This window comes from Mycosarcoma maydis, chromosome 21 (assembly GCF_000328475.2).
Source record: "Mycosarcoma maydis chromosome 21, whole genome shotgun sequence".
Lineage (NCBI taxonomy): Eukaryota > Fungi > Basidiomycota > Ustilaginomycetes > Ustilaginales > Mycosarcoma > Mycosarcoma maydis.
Window position 1 is genome coordinate 40,116 of NC_026498.1, and position 21,473 is coordinate 61,588.

The window sequence follows — 21,473 nt, forward strand, 5'->3', positions numbered from 1 at the left end:
CGAGTATTTATGCAGATTAGCTCGAAAATCAACTCGCTCGTGAACAACTTTATAGCGGTGCCTTGGCTTGTTCTCAAGCGTTGACCTTTCTTGTTCACCCGGGACCTATCCCTTTACTCTCATTTGTAGCCTCTCACGATCCTCTGGTAGCTTCTAACCTCGTATCGTGATCAGGAGCTCACAAGTCCAAAAGGCAGCCTCGGCCAGTTCCAGGATCTGTGGATCGCTCTGGGTCATATACACAGACTCTAAATCGTGGAAGCAAACTGAGGTTGTGAATCAAGATTCGAGGGGAAGCGGCAACTTTCCGCGTACAGTAGCGATGACGTATAGAGTCAATAAATAGCGTGGCCGATATGAGGCCAAGCAGGGGTGTGATGGTGGCGGTGAATTCATGTACGGGGTGGGAAATGATTACCAGATCATGCTGCTAAGGTCGGATCGGATTCGGTTGTAGTCAAGGATACCCTCAACCTGTCCGTGTGCAGCAAGAGCAAAGTCAGCATCCCACAAGTAGGTACGTGCAACACGCTGGATGTCCTGGACGCCGATCGAGTCGATAGCTGCCTGGATCTCCTGTGGAGTGTATCGCTTGCCGGCGGTGACGAGCTGTCGTCCAATATCCTCGGCAATGGCGGTGGTTCCGTCGAGGCCGAGCAACAAGCTCGCCTTGAGCTGAGCCTTGGCACGCTCCACCTCACCCTCGGTGGGAGCAGTGCTCATTCGCTGCCACTCACGAAGTGTGAAGTGGATCAAGTCATCGAGTTGAACGAAGTTTTCCGAAACCATGTAGACACCCCAGAGACCAGTGTCCGAGTACGAGGTGGAGAAGTGCATGAACGAGTTGGCGAGGTTGTTGGACGAAATAATGTGCGAGAGACGCGACGAGAGCAAGGGGCTTGAGCCGAGCGATCGGTCCCAGTTGCCCATGATGGACTGGAGCACAAGCATGGGGAAGTAGTCGGGCGACTTCCACGAGACACCCTCGACGGCAAGAGCAAAGTTGCAGGTGGGCGAGGTGTCGTCACGGATGCGGACTTCGGAGCCTACAAAGCTCGTCTTGGGCGACGAAGACTGTCCGAGCTTAAGGGGGCTCGAGCTGACGGGGAGGCTACCAAAGTGTTGCTCGGCAAGCTTGACGAGAGAGTCGTGCTCAATACCACCAGCACCGACGAGGACCATGCGGTCAGCAGTGTAGTTGGTCTTGATGTACTCGGCAAGGTCCTCGCGCTTGATCGAGAGGATGTTCTTCTTGGGGCCGAGAATGGTGCGGCCAAGCGGCTGGCCCTGGAAGGCGACAGAGTGAAGGTGGTCAAAAACGACCTCCTCCTTGAGCTTGTCGACCTCCTCCTGCTCACGAAGGATCACATCACGCTCACGCTCGATGGCTGAGTTCTCGAGCTTAGAGTTTTGCAAGATGTCTGAGATGATGTCGACTGCCTTGTCTACGTCCTTGCGGAAGGCCTTGGCATAGTAAACGGTCTGCTCTCGCGAAGTGTAGGCGTTGAGGTGGGCGCCGAGGTTCTCGACCTCAAGCTCAAGAGAGTGCTGCGATCGCTTGCCAGTACCTTTGTGAGATAAGGAGGGACATTGGCGGTTACGAGTGGCAGTGCAGTGAGGCGTAAGAGAAAGTAAGAAAAGAGAACAAGTCAGTCTGGTGACTCGAATCCTAAGTGATACTGCCCGCAGCGGCCTCCCAGGGACTATGGTGCCTGTGTCTGCCAGAGTAGAGTTCTGTGAAACATGTCGAAGGACATGCGTGTCGAAGGTGAAACGCAGATGGGCCGTTCGTTGTTTGTAAAGAGATTCTAGGCGAAAAGATGGTATTGCGATCCGCTCTGGTTCTGGAAGCGATTCACGGAAACGAAACGATGGTTGTGGCTAGTGCATCGATTCCCGGGAAGGCCATTGCAGTGAAGTTTGGTGTCGGTACGAATACATACCCTTGAAAGCCATGTGCTCGAGGAAGTGAGCGGTTCCGTTAGTGCGATCTGTCTCGGCGCGCGAACCGGCGTCGATCCAGACACCGACGGTAGCGGTCTGAGCGGAAGGGTTGGACTCAGTGGCGACAGTGAGACCGTTGGAAAGAGTGGTGGTCTGGGTGATGGGCTGGCGGGAGACGGCAGTGGCCAGGTTGCGAAGGTTGAAGGTAGCGGCGGTGGCCGGTACCTTTTGGGCTCGGGCGAGCCTCAAGGAGGATTGCGCAAAAAGACGAGCAGCCATGGTGACGAAAGGCTGTGCGACAGGTATGATGAGATGAATCGAGGTGACGAAGTGGGTGATGGAAGAGAAGATTTGACGTCGTCGATGATGAACAGACCAACCCGTACGGATTTCAAGCACAACCCAAAGCTTCGCAAATCAGACCAGGTAGCGGCAACAGCAAGGTGCTAGTCAGTGATTTCCACACAAGCCATGTCAGCCAACTCACGACTGTGGTGAGTGCCATGGCGACGGCCTGCTGATTCCGTTCCTTCTCAACTCGTTTGCCTTGCAAGAGCTTCGCAGCCAAGTCTGGGTGACCATTTTCCGCAACTTGATTGGTGACCTGAGCAGCCTAGTTCAAATTTCGAGCATCTGTATTCGTGAGTTTGGCGGTCTGTATTCGTGATTCATAGCTAAGGCTTGCTTGAATTAAAACACGCTGCTGCAGGCTGGGGTTTCTACTTGAAAAAAGTGGAATTTCACAACATTCTCGCTTGGTCGTGGGTCGCGTCTGACTTGAACTTGACTAGTTACATGGCAACCCTTGTTCCGGCGAGCCCCGCTCAAGGCAGCAGAACGCTATTTCGATTTCGTGGCGGAACAGGGACAGCTCGGCGCGCCATGGTGATCGATATCACCCGATAAATAGTAGAAGGTTGTGCTTTTCCATGGCTTAACAGCCCATGTCCCGCTGGCGGCTGTGGCCTATGGCGGCAGCTCGTAGCTAACTTCACGCTTGATCGTGCTGTGTTTTGGCAGACTCACGACTCACGACTTGCGCTACTCATCGGCCAAAGATCTTGCGAACATTCACGCTTCTGCCCAGTATAAGATACGTGGATGAAGAACGAAGTACGGCAACATATTGACAAACTGGTACAACACCGCCATGTCGGACTGTCAAGATAGGATAGAGAGGTGATGAAAAAGAAGACGTGTGATAACTCACCGAATCGTGTGAATCACGAATCGTGAATGTCAGAGTTTTGAGGTCAGCCTGAGAATCACGAATCGTGAATCATGAATCTCCGCGGAAAAGTTTTCAAGACGTGAGAGTGAGAATTTGCTGTTGTTGTTACATGGAACCATACAAATTTTGACCTTGTCACCAATTCGCACACCATCATATCTCAGCGGCGAGCTTAGCTACCGTGTTTGCTGTTAGTTGCTACTATGGCTGAAGCTGGTCCATCTAGCGCCACGATGGTGAGCGCCCCGTTTCACCACATTGCCGCAGCCCATCGCTCGAACCTGTCAGTTTTCCTATCGGCCAACTCCGTTCAACTCGTCCACGGCCAGTCCGACGGTAGTTTCAAGACGTATGCCATGCCTACGACAGTGTTTGTGCCACAGCCCACCCTTCCCGACCAGTCAGATGCAGCGCGATACGCTGACAATCCGCATATTAGTTTCGCTCGTCTCGCCAGCTTCTCGCATTCGGATCGATTCCTTGCCCTCACTGGAGACGACAAGGTACTGCGGGTATGGAAGCTTGAACGCACAGCCGACAATCGCATCACGGGCTTTGAATTCGGAAAGGAGATCGTGATCAAGCTTCTGCCCAAGCGAGCCGCTGTGCTGCACTGGATGCCGCCCAGCGCGTCGACACCCATCGGATCCGAAGAGCTCATCTGCATCGATCGATTTGGAGACGTCCGTAGCTTCATGGTCAACGAGAACGACATTCGAACACTGCCATCTGCTATCAGACCGGAAGGGACCGAGGCTGACGAGCAGGATGAGATGGATTCGCCAACTGACGCTGCCATGCACATTCTTTTGGGCCACGTCAGCATGGTTACCAGTCTTGCCTTCATTCCAGCAGCAAAGCCGACAGCACCTCCTGCATTCATCATCACTGGCGATCGCGACGAACACATTCGTATTTCTCGTTGGGGCTCAAAGCGGATGGCATATGTCATCGACCGCTTCTTGCAGGGCTCAGAAGCATTTGTCGGGGCTCTCGCCGTCATTTCCGATACCGATGAAAAGCTGCGTCTTGTCAGCTCTGAGGGTGGTCGAGCATTGCGAGTCTGGGCCTTGCCTCAGCCCGGTTCCGCCTCTGCAGCTGACACGTCATCTGACAACGCATGCCTCTCGATCAACGAGCTCAGCTCGGCCTTGGCGCCTCACGTTCTTGCTCGTGACCGCGAAGAACGAAAACGAGAATCCAAAGCGTTGCAAGCTTCGAGCAAACGCAACAAGGCCGCCAAGCGCAAGCAGACCGGGGACGGTCAAGCACCCGAGCAGGTCGAGTCGAAACCGCTGGCAGCGCAATACTCGAAAGACAGCAGACCCACCATTGTCATCTCTGATCTTCTTCCGTACCAAGACGCCGAGTCGAGACAATGGCTCTTGATCGTTGTGGAAGGAGCCACCGCTTTCTTTTCTGTGCCTGTCGACGTCTTGGTGGCACCTTTGCCCTCCGAAGAAAAGGTACGCGATATTTCGGACCAGATCCGTGTAACTCGTGCTTCGGTTCCCATCTTGCATCTCACTCTGGCTCCGCAGTACGACACTGGCGCCGCCGCTACCGTCCTTGCCACGTTTGACACGCGACCCGAGTTCCGTTCGCAAGAGTCGACCGGCGAGAACGAGGTTGAAGTTGGTGTCTTCACCTTGAATGCGTCGGCCGAGTTCGAGAGACAGCTCAAGCCGACGATCGTCGAAGCCCTTCTGCCGGCGACCCAGCCAAGCACAACCGAAGAAGAGCCATCCGCACGCGAGCTCTTGGATCCATCGATCGTCGAGCATCTCAGTTTGTACCCGGCCCTCACCACCTGGCCCAAGATCGAGGTGCCTTCGTCGGCCGAGATCATCGCAACCCGATCGTCACGCAAGGGACGTTTCAACCATCCACTCGACACTTCATTAATTGGGATTGCTCAAGTCGATCAAACAAAACCATCCATCGCGTCTTCCAATCCAGACGCCGATGATGAGCAGCGCCGTAAGCTAGTCAAAACCATGCAAGGTGGGAAACGCGAACGTGGTCGCGAGCGAAATCGCGAGGCCATCCGTCTTGCCCAAGAACAGGCCGCCTCGCAGTGATGCGTTACTGGCAGCAATAATCACTCAATTTCACACACACGTGGCAATTTTACACAGATGTGTGACGCATCGTGCATTCGCGATTCTCTCTCTCTCTCTCGGACTGATTAGAAAGAATAGATGATTTACAATCGTGAATAGATTCGAGAGCTGTAGGCAGGCTCGCGTCTAGGCCGAAGCAGTAGTGTTGGCGCGGTTCGAGCTGAAAGAAGTAGCGTTCGAGTTCAGCGATGAGATGCCATCGGTAAGCGCGGCGATCAGATCTGCCGTCTTGCCTGTGGGAGCATCGTAGTCGACCGAGTAGATCGAAGCGGAAGCCTGGCATTTTCCGTTGGAGATTACATCGGTTTCGCCGGGAAGCGAGCAATTGCCGGCGATGCAAGCGTTCACACCGTCACTCACGTAGTTGGCATACGTGGGCAGACCGGTAGTGGCGTTTACCACGAAACGATCGACAATAGCCTTGCCTGTCAGACGCGTGTGGACCCAGGTGAGGTCAGTGCAGTTGCCGGTAGGAACAATCTTGGGGTAGTTGACTGTCAAACCGATGCCGAGCGGCAAGATGCGCGCGCTCGAGTTCGAGCTCTTGGCCTCGTCCGAAACGGTAGTGACAAAGTTGGCCGAGTAGGTGGCGATTTTGATCGATTCATCGTTGGGGTCCGAAAGGTTGAGCGAAGTGTATTGGCGGATGTCAGTCGAGGCACTAATAGCAATGGACGGAACGCCGCGCTCGACAGCAAAGTACGAAGCACCAATCGTTCCGGAAAGCGTGTACAAGAATGGTCCGAGATTAGTGCCCTCGTTGGGCCCACTGACAACCAGATCGACACCGGCAGTCGAGTCGTTCCGGCTGGTAGCGTTAAAAAAGTACTGCGCATCGTGATCCAGAGCCCAGCCAGAGCAAGCGGCTGGAGTGCCGTTGAAGTATCGCAGACCAGGGTCGCTCACGTTGAGGCCGGCAAAGGGAGAGCCGACTGGGACGAAGCCGCCACGGCCTTCCGAGGTAATGTTGAGCTCGGTTGGCAGAACAACGGTGCCACCCTTACCCGACTGGTTGTGCGAGGGAGATACCATGAGCACGCGGTGACCAGCTCTGCGAAGCGCATAGTACAGAGCGCGAACATTGGCGGATGCCCAGCTGTCATCGTTGGTCAGCACAATGTTGAGTGGGATCTTGGACTTTTGCACGCCGTCAAAGCCAGTAGCACCAACGCCGTAGACGGAGCTATCATCAGCAGAGGCAGTGCTGTTGTAGGAGAGACTAGAATTGTAGCTGTTGATGATGGTCCCGCTGGGAACGACTGGAGGAGGAGGAGGAGGAGAAGTGGCCGAGCTCGAGGTCGAGGTCGAGGCCGAGGCCGATGAAGCAGCGCTCAACGACGACGTTGAGGTAGCCGAAGCCGAGTTGGAAGTACTCGAGGAAGCAAGCTGTCGCAAGTCGAGAGGCTTCGACGACACGCTGACGGATGAAACAAGAGCCGCGGTAAGCACGGAGAAGAACTTCATCTTTGCTAGGTAAAGGACTAGGATTCTGATCAAGACAACGACTTGAGGATACTAAGCCCCAAGAATATATACCATTTCTGTGACGGCCATTCAGCGTGATCGCACTGTTGTGGTTCCGCGTCTTATTTAGCTTGATGGCAGTGGTTGGAGTTACACGGACCGTCATCCAGTAGTAGGTGCACTAGCGTGAATGGACCAGGCGGCAACTCGGAAGCAGAATCGCCTCGCGAAAGGACCCATACCGTGTAATCAGAAAGCGGAAAAAAGCAATCACGAATCACGGATGGTTTCAAACATCGTGGCACGTTCTCAACCTCGCTTAGCAGCGACGAGCAACCGAGTGAATAGAGTGGTTATCCGGACAAGAGAAAGTACCGCTGTTTCCAATTCCTTGATGGCGGTTGCGGGGCGGCCTGCTGATCTGAGTCAAAAGTTTCCGAAGACTCTGTCTGCTTCGAAATTGAACTCGGCATTCGTCATTAAGTTAGACGGCATATGGTAGTTGGCGGTGTGGGACATCTCGTAAAACACCTTGACTTGTGAATTTAGAAGCCTGGTGAAATGACGTGTGCTTACAGCAGCCGTAACTTACTGTACTCATGACTGGATCTAAAGTTTATACAGTATACTCACTGTAACTAATATGAGGGTCATGAAGCGCTTCAACTTACCCTCAGCAATATGCACGATTTCGAATTCGCATACACGACGTTGCTCAGGATAGTCACGAGTGAAGGTACGACATTTGAGGCCCATTCGTGATTTGAAGCACCCGACGGAGCTTTTCAAGGTAAGTTACATTCTGATTCGTGATTGAGCCTGCGGCTCGCTCCTATCCACTACCGCCCGTATTCTCGCCATTCGTGATTGTGATTTCTCCTCGCGGTTCTGATTTGTGCAACAATCACGAAACGTGTGCGGGAACCTACACATCTGTGTCCTATTTTAAGGACCTTTGCGGTTGCACGCATGCGAATCACGAATGAATCTTCAACCATGTTGATGTAGTGCAATCGATCCTTACTTATTGAGTCAGGTTGGCGTGGCAAAAGCTCGTGCGTCGAATGTCCGGTATTCACGATTGCTTGTCTGCTGAGCTCTCTCTGATATACTTTTCCAGTAAACGTACACGTTCCTCTCTTGATGCTGTATTCTTATAGATCCGACAATCGCCGATATCGCTTAGACATGTGCTAAGGGGCGTGTGCTACAAGTGACCGCCTGTACGTCTGCTACTTTTCGGCATCCCTCTGCCCTCTCCTGCACTCACGACTGCAGCGACCATCGCATCGGCCACTTGACATATCATCGCCGCCTGCCGCCTGTGTCTGTCACCGATGCCGTCTTTTGAGCGCTCAAATTTGGCTGTCTGCTGGACCCAAGCATCAACACACGCTGGCAAGATAAGAATGCGCGGGGCCTACCACGTCGCCAGGGCGCACTCTGTCGTTGTCAGAAAGAAGGGACATTGCATTGCAGGCGACCCCATTGGCGCAGCCGGGATCGCAAAGAGAATGTAAAAGTAGGATTAAAATTCACCCTGTGTAGACATGAAAAGAGGTGACTAGGTCAGCGAGAGTCGACTTCGGTGCAGCTATGGATCATGTCGATGACGATCGAAACACTTACAAAGTAGGACTGTTTCTTGACGCGGTACTGTTTTTGCAAAGGAGGATACTGTTCCGTGGTCAGAACAGGTGGATTCGTCATTGGGATGGCCAGTCGGAAATGGGGAGGAATAACTCAGAGGAAAACACTCACCTTGTATGGCGCACCCTTTCGCATACGGTCGCTATCGTCCTTGGGGTACGCGAAGCCCTTTTCGCCCTGGCCGTAAGAGGGTCGTCGAGCAGCTTCCAGCTTGGCAGCCGCGAGACGCTGACGTCGTCCTTCTTCAGTCTCACCGGGTACTCGGTCAGCAACGCCGTGAGGCAGACGCTCCTCGTGCGGCTTGTCGGCAGCAGCGGCCTTGGTCGACTTGTTTTCGGTCGCATGCGGATGAGCAGGACGACCGGCGTTGTCAACCTCGACATCTTGGAACACCATCTGCTTCTCCTTGACAATGTGCTTGCCGGAGGGCGTTCGGAAGATGTGTTGTGACGCCTCTGCTTCGTGTACGGCATTGCCGAGCTGTGCCTCATCGTGCTGCTGCTGTGCCTTTTTCTTCTCCTCGTCCGTCAGCTGCTGTTCGTAAGACGACACGTACTTTTCACCCCGTGCAGCAGCCTCCTTCTTGAGTCGCTCCTCTTGCTCGATTGAAGGCAGGCCTTCAGCCTTGCGTTCGCGCTGCTCTTCCTCCTTTTCAATCTCCTCGTGGTGAGAGAAATGCTCGATATCCTCCTTGTGGTTGTACGCCTCGACGGTTTGGGTTTCGGGTGTGTTGTGGTAGAGCTCCTCGTGATGGACAAAGAACTCGGACTCCTCATCGTAGTGGTGACCAAGACTGCCGATCTTGAATTCCGGAAAGAGTGGCAATCCATTGGGACCGGCATCGATAAATTCTTTCCTGGTGATGAGGTCGTCACCGTTGGTGTCCATGGCAAGAAGCACGGCACGAACAATCTTGTCTGCCTTCTGGTCGTGCACCTCATGGTTGGCAGAGTGTTTCTTGGACTCGGAATGGTGGACGCCATAGATGGCCTCGATCTCGGAGCGATCCAACACACCGTTGCGGTCGAGGTCGTGGAGCGCAAATGCGCTGCCGAGGTTGAAAGCATTGATGTGGTGCTCGGTGCGCATGTGTCTCTGGATGTAGCTCTCGTGCTCGATGTCGGTCGGCTTGAAACCGGCGATCTCTGCCGGCTCGTTGGAGATGGCGCCATGTTCGTGAGCAGTGACACCCTTCAGCGAAAGAGTCGAGAGCAGCACGAGGCCGAGGACGAGCCAAGAGACACTCATCTGCTTTGCGCCGGTGGAGGGAAGAGGAGCCGAGGTGCCCGTGTGACCGCCCTGCTTCTTCTTTTCGGCGATGCGCTTGGCCTCTTCGTGCACGTCGGCGACAGTCTTGGAAGTTTTGGAGTAGAAATCGTGAATCTTAGGGTGGTTGGTAAAGGCGTTGTAGTAGTCGCTCAGCTTGGTCCAGACGAGATCGGTCTTAGCCTTGACTTCGGGCTTGTGCAGCACGGCTTGTGCTCGTTGCTGGATGTTACGAGTGAAAGAAGGGTCGTACTTGTCGGCAGCGGTAGTAGACGACGTGAGTTCGGGGACTGTGGTGGTGGTCTTGGGACCTTGAACGCCAGCGTCGTCACCGGGGACGGGCACAGCGGCAGCTTGCTTCTCAGTAGCAGACGAAAGGGCAGCAGGACCGCTGGGAGTGTGCTCGGTCATGGTAGTGGTGGCAGTCGAGGCCGAAGGGGCGGCCTTTTCGAGCTGCTTGCCAAGAGAACGGTCGAGCTGCGAGAGGTATCTTCTGAACTTGGTGGAGAGGCCGTGCTTGCTGTCGAGCTCGATGGCACGCTTCGTAATCTCGTCCGAGATTGTATAGCCATGAGCGAGGTACTCGGCAACGATGGCGGTCTTGGGTTTGTCCTCTTGTTCGACGGGCTGTGCATCGTCGTGGTAGGTGCTGGCGGCAGCCGCTGGAGTAGAGGCAGCAGCAGAAGCGTCTCCAGCCAGCGACACAGAGAGGTAAGCGCCATCGAGCGAGCTTCCATGAAGCATCACGGCGGTGCTAGCGGCACTGGGCTTAGAGAACTCGATGAGAGCCTTTTGGTGAGTGGCATCATCATCGGACAGCTCGAGCTTTGTAATGGAGCCACAGAAGCTGAAAAAGTCGTCAATCTGCTTCTTGGCGGTAGACCTACTGATGCCAGATACGACGACCGTCGATGCGGGAGCGTGCGATGCCATGATGAGCTGCTGGAAGAATGAGATCGGTGTGCAAGTGCAGTTGTAGTGCAGAGCAAGACAGTGCTAGGAATACGAAAGGCAGAGGGAGGGGTGAAGGTAGAACAAGACCAGCTTGCACCGCTTCTGGATCGAATGAACTGGCTCAGAAAAGCGTAAAAGAGGGTGGTGGTAATGCAACAGCGAATGCGGATACGGATGCGAGGTTGCAGTGGGGACACAGGAGTGATGAGGAGGAACAGGAGTGGGTTGTAGAGTTACAGGCGTGCAGAGTGCAGGGGCCCTGTGCGTGCGTACTTGCCATTCGTGATTCGTGATTGTCCAGCGTGAACTTGGCAGAAGCTGTAAGCACGAAGCAACTAACTCGGACTCGCGATGCTTCATTCTTGATAGTTAACTTAGCGCTGAGGCGTTACTTTGCCTGAACTCCCGACTCCGCGCGCTTTTTGTGATTCGTGATTTGTGTCGGTCACGGACTGATGAGCCATGTCAGAACGCGCGCCATGCCAGAGCTGCTCGTGCGAGTGAACCTAATCACGAATCACGAATCACGAATCACGAATCGACGCTCTGTGCTCCACGCACTTTTTGGTTTGCCAACCATGTGAGATTTACCTGGCCAACAAAACAGAAATCAAAGAAGCACAAAGCGTGAAGCCTGAAGCGTCACCGTGTGAAAAAAAATCCCCTTGACCACGAATCTGATAACTCTTTTTTTTTCTTTTTTCTGTACGATTCAACACCTTTGAATTCCGTCACATGCGCCATGCGTCGTGCGTATTCAGGATATTATTAAACCAAGGACCAATCACGAAACACAAATTCATTTCAAGATCCATGGTTCGTGACTGTGAAGGGGAGATGGATCGTCTTTCGGAAAAACTCAATGCCCCCTATGAGGCAGGTTCCGACGCGCTGTTTGTCCTCCATCTTCAATCACGACCGAGTCACGAGTGGGAATGAGGCTTTGCGCTAAGGAAATATCCGCTCAGCATTCACGAGTTGACGCGCTCGGTCGTATGTGCAAGTGGGTGAGTTTGTGCTGCTCCCCCTGCCTGCAACACTGCAGCTGATCAGATGTTGCTTTGGTTGACAATCGTAAAAGCATTCTGTCCGACCGGCAGCAGTTGGTCATCCCCAGGCTGGTAATTGGTCTTTTAAGGTCGTCCATAAACCGATGAATCTTCTCGGTCAAACACGTGAAGAATGAATTCACCAACGCCAGAATCTGTCATTCACCGATTTCGGACATATGGACTAAGTTAGCTGGTATGGAAATTTACTCAATTGACCGTTCGGACTCCGTTAATGTGAGAGCAGTTTCCAAGGCGTATGACCTGAGTTTGATCACAGCCAAGCCACCTGATCTAGAGGGGCACTCGACGATGTTGAAAAGCTGTCAGATTGAGCCACACGCCAAGGGTATGTTCCTGAGACTTGCAGATTACAAGCCAAGTCCGATTGGTTGTCTAGACCTCCTCCTTTTGGTACAGCGGTTAAGCCTCGACACTGAGCGGCTTTGCTTGGTCCGTGCATGTGGACCGTTCATGTGCACCGGGCACGCATGAAGAGCATTTGGCCAAACCATCAGGTTATCCGCCACTTGTCGTTGTAGATCGACGTTTGACGTCGATGGGTTGGTATCAATCACTCGTCCCAGCACCAACTGAGACGGAGTCCAAAATGCGGAAAAGATTGAAACGACTTGACTGATCTGGTGGGAGCGCACACTTTGGCGGCTGATCATGATACACAAAGTAAACGCAGCAGACTCGCAACATGCTGAGATGGTGTCAAAATATCGTCGGAACTCCACGCAGTACGGTCAGTTCTATAGCCTCGTGCTCGATATCGTCTGGGGCGAACAGTTGTTACTCGCCGATGTCCAACCAATCAATTCACGGTTCGATGAATAATAGAAGAAAGAGAGAGAGAGAATTGGGACGTGAATCGTGAATCGTGAATCGTGAATCGCCAATCGTGCCAAAACGATATAATAAAACGATAAAATGATTCAACAAGTCCCTATTGAAATCGTCTGCGATCCAAGAAGGCGAGTCGGCATTTCTCCCATGTGTCTCTAGCCGAGCGCGCCTCTAGCCGAGATCTTTGGTTCTATGCAGCTCTACAGTCATGAGTGACGAAAGTCTTTTTATTAATACTTGCAATCGTGAATTGTGAATCAATCACGAATCTGAATCGTGAATAAGAAGCATTCACGATTCGAAGCATTCACGATTCGTGAATTTGGGCGAGGGTTAACTGCGAATCACAACGCATTTTTTATATTGTCAACGATGGCCTCTAGGTGTGACTTGAAGTCCTGCCACTCGGCAGTAGCCCCTGTATTGTCAAGCGATGGCGATCGATCGCCGAGTCTAGCACGTTTCGCTGTGCTGTGTACACTTTGAGGGATCGATTGGATGTTACACCACAACGTCGTCGCGTCGATCCTAAAACACATGTGCAATCACGAATCACGAATCATGAATCGGAGCGGAAGTCACGAAAGCGGAGCTTGGTCTCAAGGCAAAAGTTCTAGACAAATCCATAGACTCCGGGTTGGCTTGGTTTCTCGTTTTATCCGAGCGCTGATCGGCCGATACATGATTGCTACATGTCGAAGGCGAATGGGTGAGCCGAAATCCTGGTTTCTCTCTTGCCATCTAGCCATCGACGATTGTTGGTAGTGATCGTTGATGCCTCTGTGGTAGCCTGTGCGATAAAGTGCACCATGCAAGGTGAGTGATCGCGAAATACCAAACAAATCTAGAGCGCTTGTACAGCAACTATGAATTCGGACTCTGAAACATATAACTTAGCCCTGCTCCGTGTAACTAGTAGCGGAGCTTTAACCAAATCACGAATGGCTATTCGCAAGTTCTGATTCACTCAGCTCAAGCTAGCCAAAAGCGCACATATGTATGGTGCCATCTGGTCTCGGCGATCCCAACAAGCAATCTTGTAATCAAGTTCGGTCCAAGCTGCTTCTGAATAGCTTTTCTCGGCAGACTCCTTACAGCCAACATATCGACAGGGCGAAATGGAAGGGTTACTGCTGAGTCATTCCCTCGCAATTCCGCTTGTGCTTTCCAGATTGTAACCGCAAAGAGCTGTGATTTGCCACCTGCCAGCGAGCGCATTAACGGGTCACATGTGGCTGCAGTTGCTCACACGCCGCTGCTACCTATCTGCTCACATAGATGACCTTGCACGTCCTCTCTGAACGCAAAGGGAATGTACACTTTTCATCAGGCTTTATCCGCGGGCAAGCTGTAGAGTACAAAGAGGTGGCAGCTGCCTAGGCGCCTTTGTGCCTTGGTGTCTCGATGCATTGTCAAGCTTACGAACATACTTCTCCGTACTCCAGTGTTTGTGTATTTGTGCTTTGTGAACTTCATGCGATCTGAGTGCCCCAAAACGCTCGCCATCGCGTGGTGGTCGAGGCGCTTTCTTCGTGCTTCGCCAAGCGATCATCTTGGCGCTCATTGTCAAAGCAATAGTACCCTATTGTTCAACTAGCCAGCCGTCACACGCCCAGACCAGCGGAAACCGCATCGCTGCCAAGAACAACAACGTGCCTGTTGGATGCGTTAGCGCATTGCACTAACGTTAGCTCCTGAGCTTATACACAAAACGGAATTCTGCTGAACGAAAATAGAAACAGAAAGCAACCACCAAAGAAGAAAAGGTCACACAGACAGAGGCGAAAGAAACGAAACGAGAAAAAAAAAAAAAAAAAAAAGTCAGTAATGATACATCATTCATGTTTCCGCCTCCGCCTGCAGCCGACAAGCAAACAGTTGGAAACACGCGCTGGACAGCCATCGGTTCACTTCACGGTTGGGTTACATGCGCGGATGGCCAACACAGGAGGCATGGCAGCTTCGCACAGTAAAGTGGTACAATCACGAGGGCTGGCGCTGGCGCAGACGGTGGTACTTGGTTGGCCTTGCTAGTACACGTATGGTGAATCATCGAACGTCAGTTGATGGGAATGGTGTGATGATCTATCCGGTCGTTTCCTCTTGCGCTCCTTTGGGCACTCTGCAGCTGCTTTGACTTTGAAAGCTAACAACACCTAGCAGTTTGGCTGCGGGGCAGAGGAATGTGAAAGAGAGGAGAGCCCCATCAACCAGCCTCGAGTTTGGAGTTCGGATATCCGGTTGGCCCTGATTGCAATTCCATCCCACCGCAAGCGAGCATCCATGCACGATGGCGCTTGCTTGCTCGCTCTTGCACCTTGGCTCGAGGATCAATCACTAGACACGAGAGGCTCTATGCGTTGTTTCACACCGCAATTGTGTATGGCGGATCTTCACAGCGGCCATCGCATAAACAGCGAATATACGCTTCCATGTTCGTTCGCCATAGCTCCGGTCTCTGATCGTCTCTCCGCTCGAGAGGAACGGCTCTGCACTCGTGATTCTTCTCTCTACTTTGGCATCACGCAGTCTCGACGTTTCTCTCCTCTCCGGAAAATTTCGTCTGGCCGCTCTTGCTCGCAACCAACTTTATCCTCAAGTGCTTGCTTGGCTGTCCGATTTGGCGCTCCGACAATATGTGCTGGTGCCTAGCTCTGATACTGCCCAACTGGTTCGCCTAGCTTCCACCCACCCTTGGGTTGACTTGCTGTGCGCACCCTAGATGCTCACCCATCGCTTAGCTACGCCGCGTGGCCTGCATCTGTTGTTGCTGGTGCTCGACATAAGGCTTCGCCCAAGTCTGAACCGATCCTGCGTCATTGATCGGAATATGCTGCGTGACTAGTGTTCCATGCCGACATGATTATTTTGGTTCCTGCCTTCTCCTCGCCGCGCTGCGGCTGGGCCTACGTGTAGAACCAACCGCAACCGTCGACATGGCGTCCTACCTGTCTCGTCATCCTGTACATCCTGTACGTGTGGAAAGACTTTCCTTCGCAGCGACCATCGTCGCCTTTCTACCCTGCCACCATTCGAGGTTCGGCGCTTCCATTCGCTCTTTGGTCGCTCGCGTTCCCAAGTTGAGTTGACGTTTCAAAATCCGCTCCCGTCAACGTTTCTAGTGCAGTTTTATCCTGGAGCTACATGCGACCCCATCTCCCTTCTCCTCCCTCTTCTTCCAGCTACACCGGCGATTTAGCCATCGCTCAAGCCACGGCGCTGTTCAAAACCAGGAACCGTGGCCATATCACAGATTGACATCTCCCTTGTAATTCCTCGCCTATAACTCCGTATTACTGACATCTTGGATCTTGCTCTTGAAGCCCTCCCCGTCTCATCTGATCTCGGCGTTGTAGGTCCAAACAGACCGTTGCCGCTGCGTCTTTGTCCCGCCTCTGATGCTTCTAGCAGCCATTCGTCGCTACACTTCGTACATGGTTGCAGCCCTGCAATACGGTGCTCCCAGGTAAAAATCATGCACGTCATTCTCCTTGTCATGCAACTTCCTCCACCCCCTTTTGCATAGTCGTTCCCTCTCGATCTGCTTCGTCACACTTCTCTCTTTCTTTCTGTCTACCACTACCTCATTCCTGCCTTGCTGCACTGCTCCGAGCGTGTACAAGCCCTTTGCTGTGGCGCTGTCCTTTTTGTTCTTTCTCTCGTGCCATTCGCATCATTCATCTTTCGGGCGTTTGTTTGCTTTCCCGCGTCGAGCTTGTCTGCCCACCTATAACATACTAGCCTCAAGACCCTCTTCCGCCCACGCTTTTCGGTTGCCACCCTCGGCTGTAGCTCAATATCGAGTCTTGCCACTGAAGCGTCCGTTTCTTGGTTCTCGCTCTTCCTGCTACTTTCAGCGTCGGCCCGAAACCGTCTACCCGCTCGCCTACTTTTCCCCTTCTGTACTCCACCCTTCGCATCACAAAGCAAATAGCGCTGACGACCTAGTTACGACCTCTACGACCCGTTCCACAAACGCGACTCAACGTATCCTCAACCTGTCCTCTCAAGTCTCGTTGCGTAAGCTCATCACACTGCGTCTCTGGTCGCAGGTGCAATTGTGCTTCTCCTCGAGTCTTTGACGGCCCATCTCGGTAATTGGGGCTTCGCAGCTGGAGAGGAGCTGGATCAGCAACCATCTCTGACGGGGCCCAACGGTATCTGAACCGACCGAATCAACCAGCAAAAGCATTTTCCACCACCATTCTGCATAACTGTAGCTCGTCTGACTCGAGTGCAGATGCTGGTGACACAACACCTGCTTTTCTACTTGCAACCATCTAAGTGTGACTCCCCTCCACCCGGCTTGTTTCTGCGATTGACCACACTGACCAGACCACGACCGACAGCTTTTCAAGTCTCTCAAGTCCAGGAGGCTGGGAGACGTTCAGATTCGCTTCCTTTATCTCGCCTACTCGCAGACAGGCGAAGATCAGCATCATGTCGGACGATGTTCGCGACTATCTCTCGTCTTCAACTTCAGCGCGGTACAGTATTGAGGAGGAAGCGACCTCCACCAAAGGATCTTCCAGATCGCCCGCCGACAGCGTCGCCGACGTTTCGATAGTCCATAAGATTTACTACCCTTGCTTTGGCAAAGTCGACATCAAGTCGTACATAGATGCGCGCTTGTACGGCTTCAGCTTCCAGCGCATGCACGATGAATGGGTGGTGCTGGGAAAGCCTCGCATCGACACAAGTCATTGGCCACGCATGGCTGGGCACAGAGGTCTTCCCACGTCTCCAGAGGACTTTCTGCGCGTGGCTGAGTACTACGACACAAAGATCTACGAACAGGTGCTGCTCGAGGCTCAAGGGAAGCCGGCCGACCGCGATCGACCTCTGGAAGACTATTTTGGGTCAATGGTCACGACTGCGGCTATCGCAAAAGCCGACTTAGGCGCATATCGCCTTCTGCAAGACCTGCCATCAGCTGGGGAAGCGGCAGCTCAAAAAATGTGGTATCAAACTTTCACTATGCTGTTGCAAGAGTCTATTCGCTACTTTATCAGCGAACGGACAGTTTGCGATCGACTTGGACCCCATAATTGCGTCGGCACGCTTCTCTTTGGTCAGGCGTATTCGATGGCGACGCCCACTCTACTGGAGAATCTGACATTTCAGATGCAGATCTTGAGGAATGTCTTTCCCAACTTTGGAGATCATTTCATCCGTTGTGCTGCGGCACGAGCACCACAACAATGGTCACCAACTTTGGCTGTCACGAGTCCTTTCAACCATAGCACGCCGGCGGCAGCAAGTCAGGACGCCGTTGGTCACGGAAAACCACGGGCGTCCGGGATGCATTCTTCAAGCTCTGACGAGGCATCATCTGAGACGATGCATCGAGCATCGTCCAACGCTACAACACAAAGTGACGCGATGCAGCAGCTACTACCGGATCTCAGCCGGCCACTAACATCAATCTTCATTCCAGCCGAGTTGAAAGGACGCAGAGACCTCTTTGCCGCTGCTGTTAACCCTGCGATCCGCTGTGATGTTCCGCTCGAAAAAGTGGTGAGCTACATCGACTCGCGCCGATTATCCTCGGCCTCGACTTCGACCTCTTCAGCTTCAACGCCAGCTTCGATCACGATTAAGGCACCCATCCACAGTGCGCAAACGATGAGCGGCGTCTCTTCTGGAGCTTCTGTGCCATCCTCGGACACGGACTGGCACACGCGCAGACGTACAGGAGTCAGGACTATGTCGAACGACAATGTGGCTCTGGACATCGAGTCGACCAATCTGACTTTGCGCCCTCCGTTGCAATCACATGCTTCCTGGTCTGAAGGAGCACCTGGCCAATCACCTTCCGAAGACGGCACAATGATCACGCCAGAAGAGATCATGACGCTACATTCGCGAAGAGCACAAGGCAGTTCAGCCCATTCGTACTTCAGCTCGCTTCCCACCACGCCCACCGAGATGTTTTCGCCCAGTTCCCTTTCAAGCTCGCAGGAGGGATCCCAGCCTTTCCTGGCCCGGAGACTGCTTGGCTCGGGGACAGGACCTCTCTCGATGACGTCGGCATCGGATTCTGACTCGCGCAAGCGCGCCCGCGTTGAACAAAACCGCGAAAAGATGAAGGCATATCATCGGAGAGTCATGCAGCAAAGGGAGGCTCTTACCAGTGTGCTTGCCGATGTGACTTCCAACGTTGGATCTATACCGGTCTCTGCGTCGAGACTCGGTGCGAGTCCTCTGACGAGCCCCACGTCCACACGTGTGTCGGAGGAACCAGCGGGAGAAGCGACGTCGAGCTCAATTGGTCGCAGCTCGCAAGAGCCAAGCTGGTCGGCAGCTGTACGCAACAAGCAGAAGCAAGAGTCAAAGGCGAGGCTGCGCAAACGCGAAATCGATCATGTGCACGAGCTGGGAATGTATGCAAGGTATGCAACGGCTACGCTGGTACGCTCGTTCGGTCCAGATGCTACCGACCCGACAAGGGCCGTCTCTGCACAGTCCAGGATTGCAGGCCCGAGTAGAGCTGGAGCCGATCAGATCAGTCCCGCAACGACATGGCGACAGCTCGACTCTCAACACGTTTCGGAAGCTGACTTGCACATGTCGCATGCCATCGTGCGCGTCTTTTTGCGTCATCGCTCCAACTGGATCGCCCTCATCTCTGCCGAACAGAGGTTAGCTGTCGAAGTTTCCAAGCTTTCGTCAAACACAGAAAGTTCAAGCGGGTCCGGGGGAGGCGGCAGTGATGAACCAGGCTCGAGCAGGAGCATCAAAGAATTGTTAGATTGGATTCAGTCAGAGGAACAGGCCGGAAGGATGGTGATACCAGGGGCAGACGCGACACCGATGGCTTTAGAGATCTCTACGTACGAGCATGTTCATTCACGCGCCAGCATGAGTGCACCAGCTTCGATGATGTCTCTTGCCGGTGCGGTGACGTCTCGTGTAGCAGCAGGATCACCTGCCTCCCAGCATTTTGAGAGACCGGCCGGATACAATCCATCGAACTACCTGCAAACGGGCGCGACTCTTCTATCGCCAAGCTCTTCGGATTACGGAGCCAAGGTATCACCTTCTGGTGTAACTGGGCTCTTGGGCGCAGACGAAGGCGGTGATTACTTCGACCAAGATCGAAAGCGCTATCACGGACGCAATTCGGATACAAGCGAGATCGAAGCTTCGACACAATTGATACCTGTGCCCACGGGCTACGGCGGAGCAGAACAAGCCAACTCGCCGCTGGTATCGCGCATGCCCGTCGCTGGAATGCTGTACAGCCCTGGATCCGAGACTGTCTTGCCGTTGCCAAGCGTGTTACAGCCCAGTGGCGGCTACGGATACAACGCTGCGTACCAGCAAGAAGCAGGCCAACAGGCTCGAATGGCACCGCAAGCATTTGGTCGACCCTTGCTAGCAACGATGAATGCAACGTCAGTCGGAGAGCCACTTTCTTCGATGGGCAAGCCGCAATCACGCGTGCCCATGCACTAGCGCATCTGTAATGCAAGGAGCTTCCGAGACACGAATGGCGCAAGGACCTAGTATGTACCACTCGCAGCCTTTGCAATCGCCTTCGTTTGCATATCCGGCTCCTTTGACCGCGCAGACTGGAGCGCAACTGGAACTGGAAGCTCAGCACGCACACAGCTTGCAGGGAGTGGGCGGAGTGCCTTCCATGACGCTTCACCAGTATCGATCGAATCAAGCTCCCGCGCTGCAATATCCTCCCAATCAGCCAAACCCGTACGGCCAACAAGGCCCATACAGCGGCGGGCAGTGAAGCCAGATACACTTGATGGCTGAGCTGCTTCAGCATCAGTCACGAGTCTCAACAAAACACTTTTTAGGCTATCGCCCCAGGCCCACCAGGGAATCTAAAAGACAGAGCCGCTGTTCGCGCCAGTTGCATCTCTAAGAGGCGAAAAAGCGGGGGCTTTGATACGAATGTACACTACCACACTTTAATGTATTGGGGTCACCAGGATCAGTTGATCACTTCGTGCTTGTGACAATCATGAATCACGTATGCTGTGCTAAGCCGATCGTGCTTCGCACGTCGAAGTGTGGCGGATCAAGAAAATGAAGCTCTAACACTCTTTAATTGTTCCGAGATGGGGCTCTCCCGATTTTGCGATCTCTCGAAAAGTCAAAACCAAAAATTGAAAAGTCACCTGACACTAAAGGTTCGGCCGGGCTAAATTTTCGATTTTGAAGTTGTTAAGGTGGAAAGGTTGCAGAAACATTTTCAGATTTGCACTCTTCTTGATATGGCGGCAGGAGAACGATGAATGAGAGGACCGTCTGGCTCTTCTGCATGCTTCAAGACCATCATCTTCCTCGACCGATCAGCGCTCGCTTCGTTCCATTCATCAAGATGCCCGCTGCCAACAAGCCCCAGACGACTAAGGCCACTGCTGCCAAGAAGGCTGCCCTGAAGGGTACGTCGGGTTCCAAGGTGCGCAAGGTGCGCACCGACACCACGTTCCGTCGTCCCAAGACGCTTGACCTGGCCAAGAACCCTCGTTTCCCGCGCAAGAGCGTGCCGCATGCTCCTCGCATGGATGCGTTCCGCACGATCCTCTTCCCGCTCAACACCGAGTCGGCCATGAAGAAGATCGAGGAGAACAACACGCTCGTCTTCATCGTTGACCGTGCTGCCAACAAGCGCCAGATCGAGGGCGCCCTCAAGAAGCTCTACGACGTCTCGGCCGCCAAGATCAACACGCTCATTCGCCCAGATGGCAAGAAGAAGGCCTTTGTGCGCTTGACGCCGGACCAGGACGCACTTGACGTCTCGAACCGTATCGGCTTCATCTAATCGTCCAACGCCCAGCGTTGGCTTCACTAGCAGGCGTCGTCATGTTTCGTCTTGCTATTCCCGCTCCTTGCTCAAAACCGGCTGTATTGCACGCTACCTCGACAGGCTCAGCTACAGCTCGCACGCGTTCACATTCGCGTCCAAAACCCCCACAC

General features: G+C 53.4%; 6 protein-coding genes across 6 annotated transcripts; 3 read left to right on the forward strand and 3 right to left on the reverse strand.

The window, feature by feature from the left end:
- Positions 1-414: 414 nt before the first annotated feature.
- On the reverse strand, positions 415-2,223 carry UMAG_11590 (putative metalloendopeptidase contributor; the record flags this gene model as incomplete). The annotated part of the gene is made up of 2 exons (XM_011394196.1): positions 415-1,568; positions 1,944-2,223. 2 exons carry the CDS (start codon positions 2,221-2,223, stop codon positions 415-417), a joined length of 1,434 nt encoding a protein of 477 aa, XP_011392498.1.
- A 1,155-nt stretch (positions 2,224-3,378) lies between these two features.
- UMAG_05994 (uncharacterized protein) lies at positions 3,379-5,256 on the forward strand (the record flags this gene model as incomplete). The annotated part of the gene is made up of 1 exon (XM_011394073.1): positions 3,379-5,256. The coding sequence occupies one exon, from the start codon at positions 3,379-3,381 to the stop codon at positions 5,254-5,256; it is 1,878 nt and encodes a 625-aa protein (XP_011392375.1).
- Positions 5,257-5,424: 168 nt separating this feature from the next.
- On the reverse strand, positions 5,425-6,762 carry UMAG_05995 (uncharacterized protein; the record flags this gene model as incomplete). The annotated part of the gene is made up of 1 exon (XM_011394074.1): positions 5,425-6,762. One exon carries the CDS (start codon positions 6,760-6,762, stop codon positions 5,425-5,427), a length of 1,338 nt encoding a protein of 445 aa, XP_011392376.1.
- A 1,528-nt stretch (positions 6,763-8,290) lies between these two features.
- On the reverse strand, positions 8,291-10,611 carry UMAG_11591 (uncharacterized protein; the record flags this gene model as incomplete). The annotated part of the gene is made up of 3 exons (XM_011394197.1): positions 8,291-8,302; positions 8,392-8,418; positions 8,524-10,611. 3 exons carry the CDS (start codon positions 10,609-10,611, stop codon positions 8,291-8,293), a joined length of 2,127 nt encoding a protein of 708 aa, XP_011392499.1.
- A 6,362-nt stretch (positions 10,612-16,973) lies between these two features.
- Positions 16,974-19,991, forward strand: UMAG_05997 (uncharacterized protein; the record flags this gene model as incomplete). Its single annotated transcript, XM_011394075.1, has 1 exon — positions 16,974-19,991. The coding sequence occupies one exon, from the start codon at positions 16,974-16,976 to the stop codon at positions 19,989-19,991; it is 3,018 nt and encodes a 1,005-aa protein (XP_011392377.1).
- Positions 19,992-20,874: 883 nt separating this feature from the next.
- On the forward strand, positions 20,875-21,318 carry UMAG_05998 (60S ribosomal protein uL23; the record flags this gene model as incomplete). The annotated part of the gene is made up of 1 exon (XM_011394076.1): positions 20,875-21,318. One exon carries the CDS (start codon positions 20,875-20,877, stop codon positions 21,316-21,318), a length of 444 nt encoding a protein of 147 aa, XP_011392378.1.
- Between the last annotated feature and the right edge of the window lie 155 nt (positions 21,319-21,473).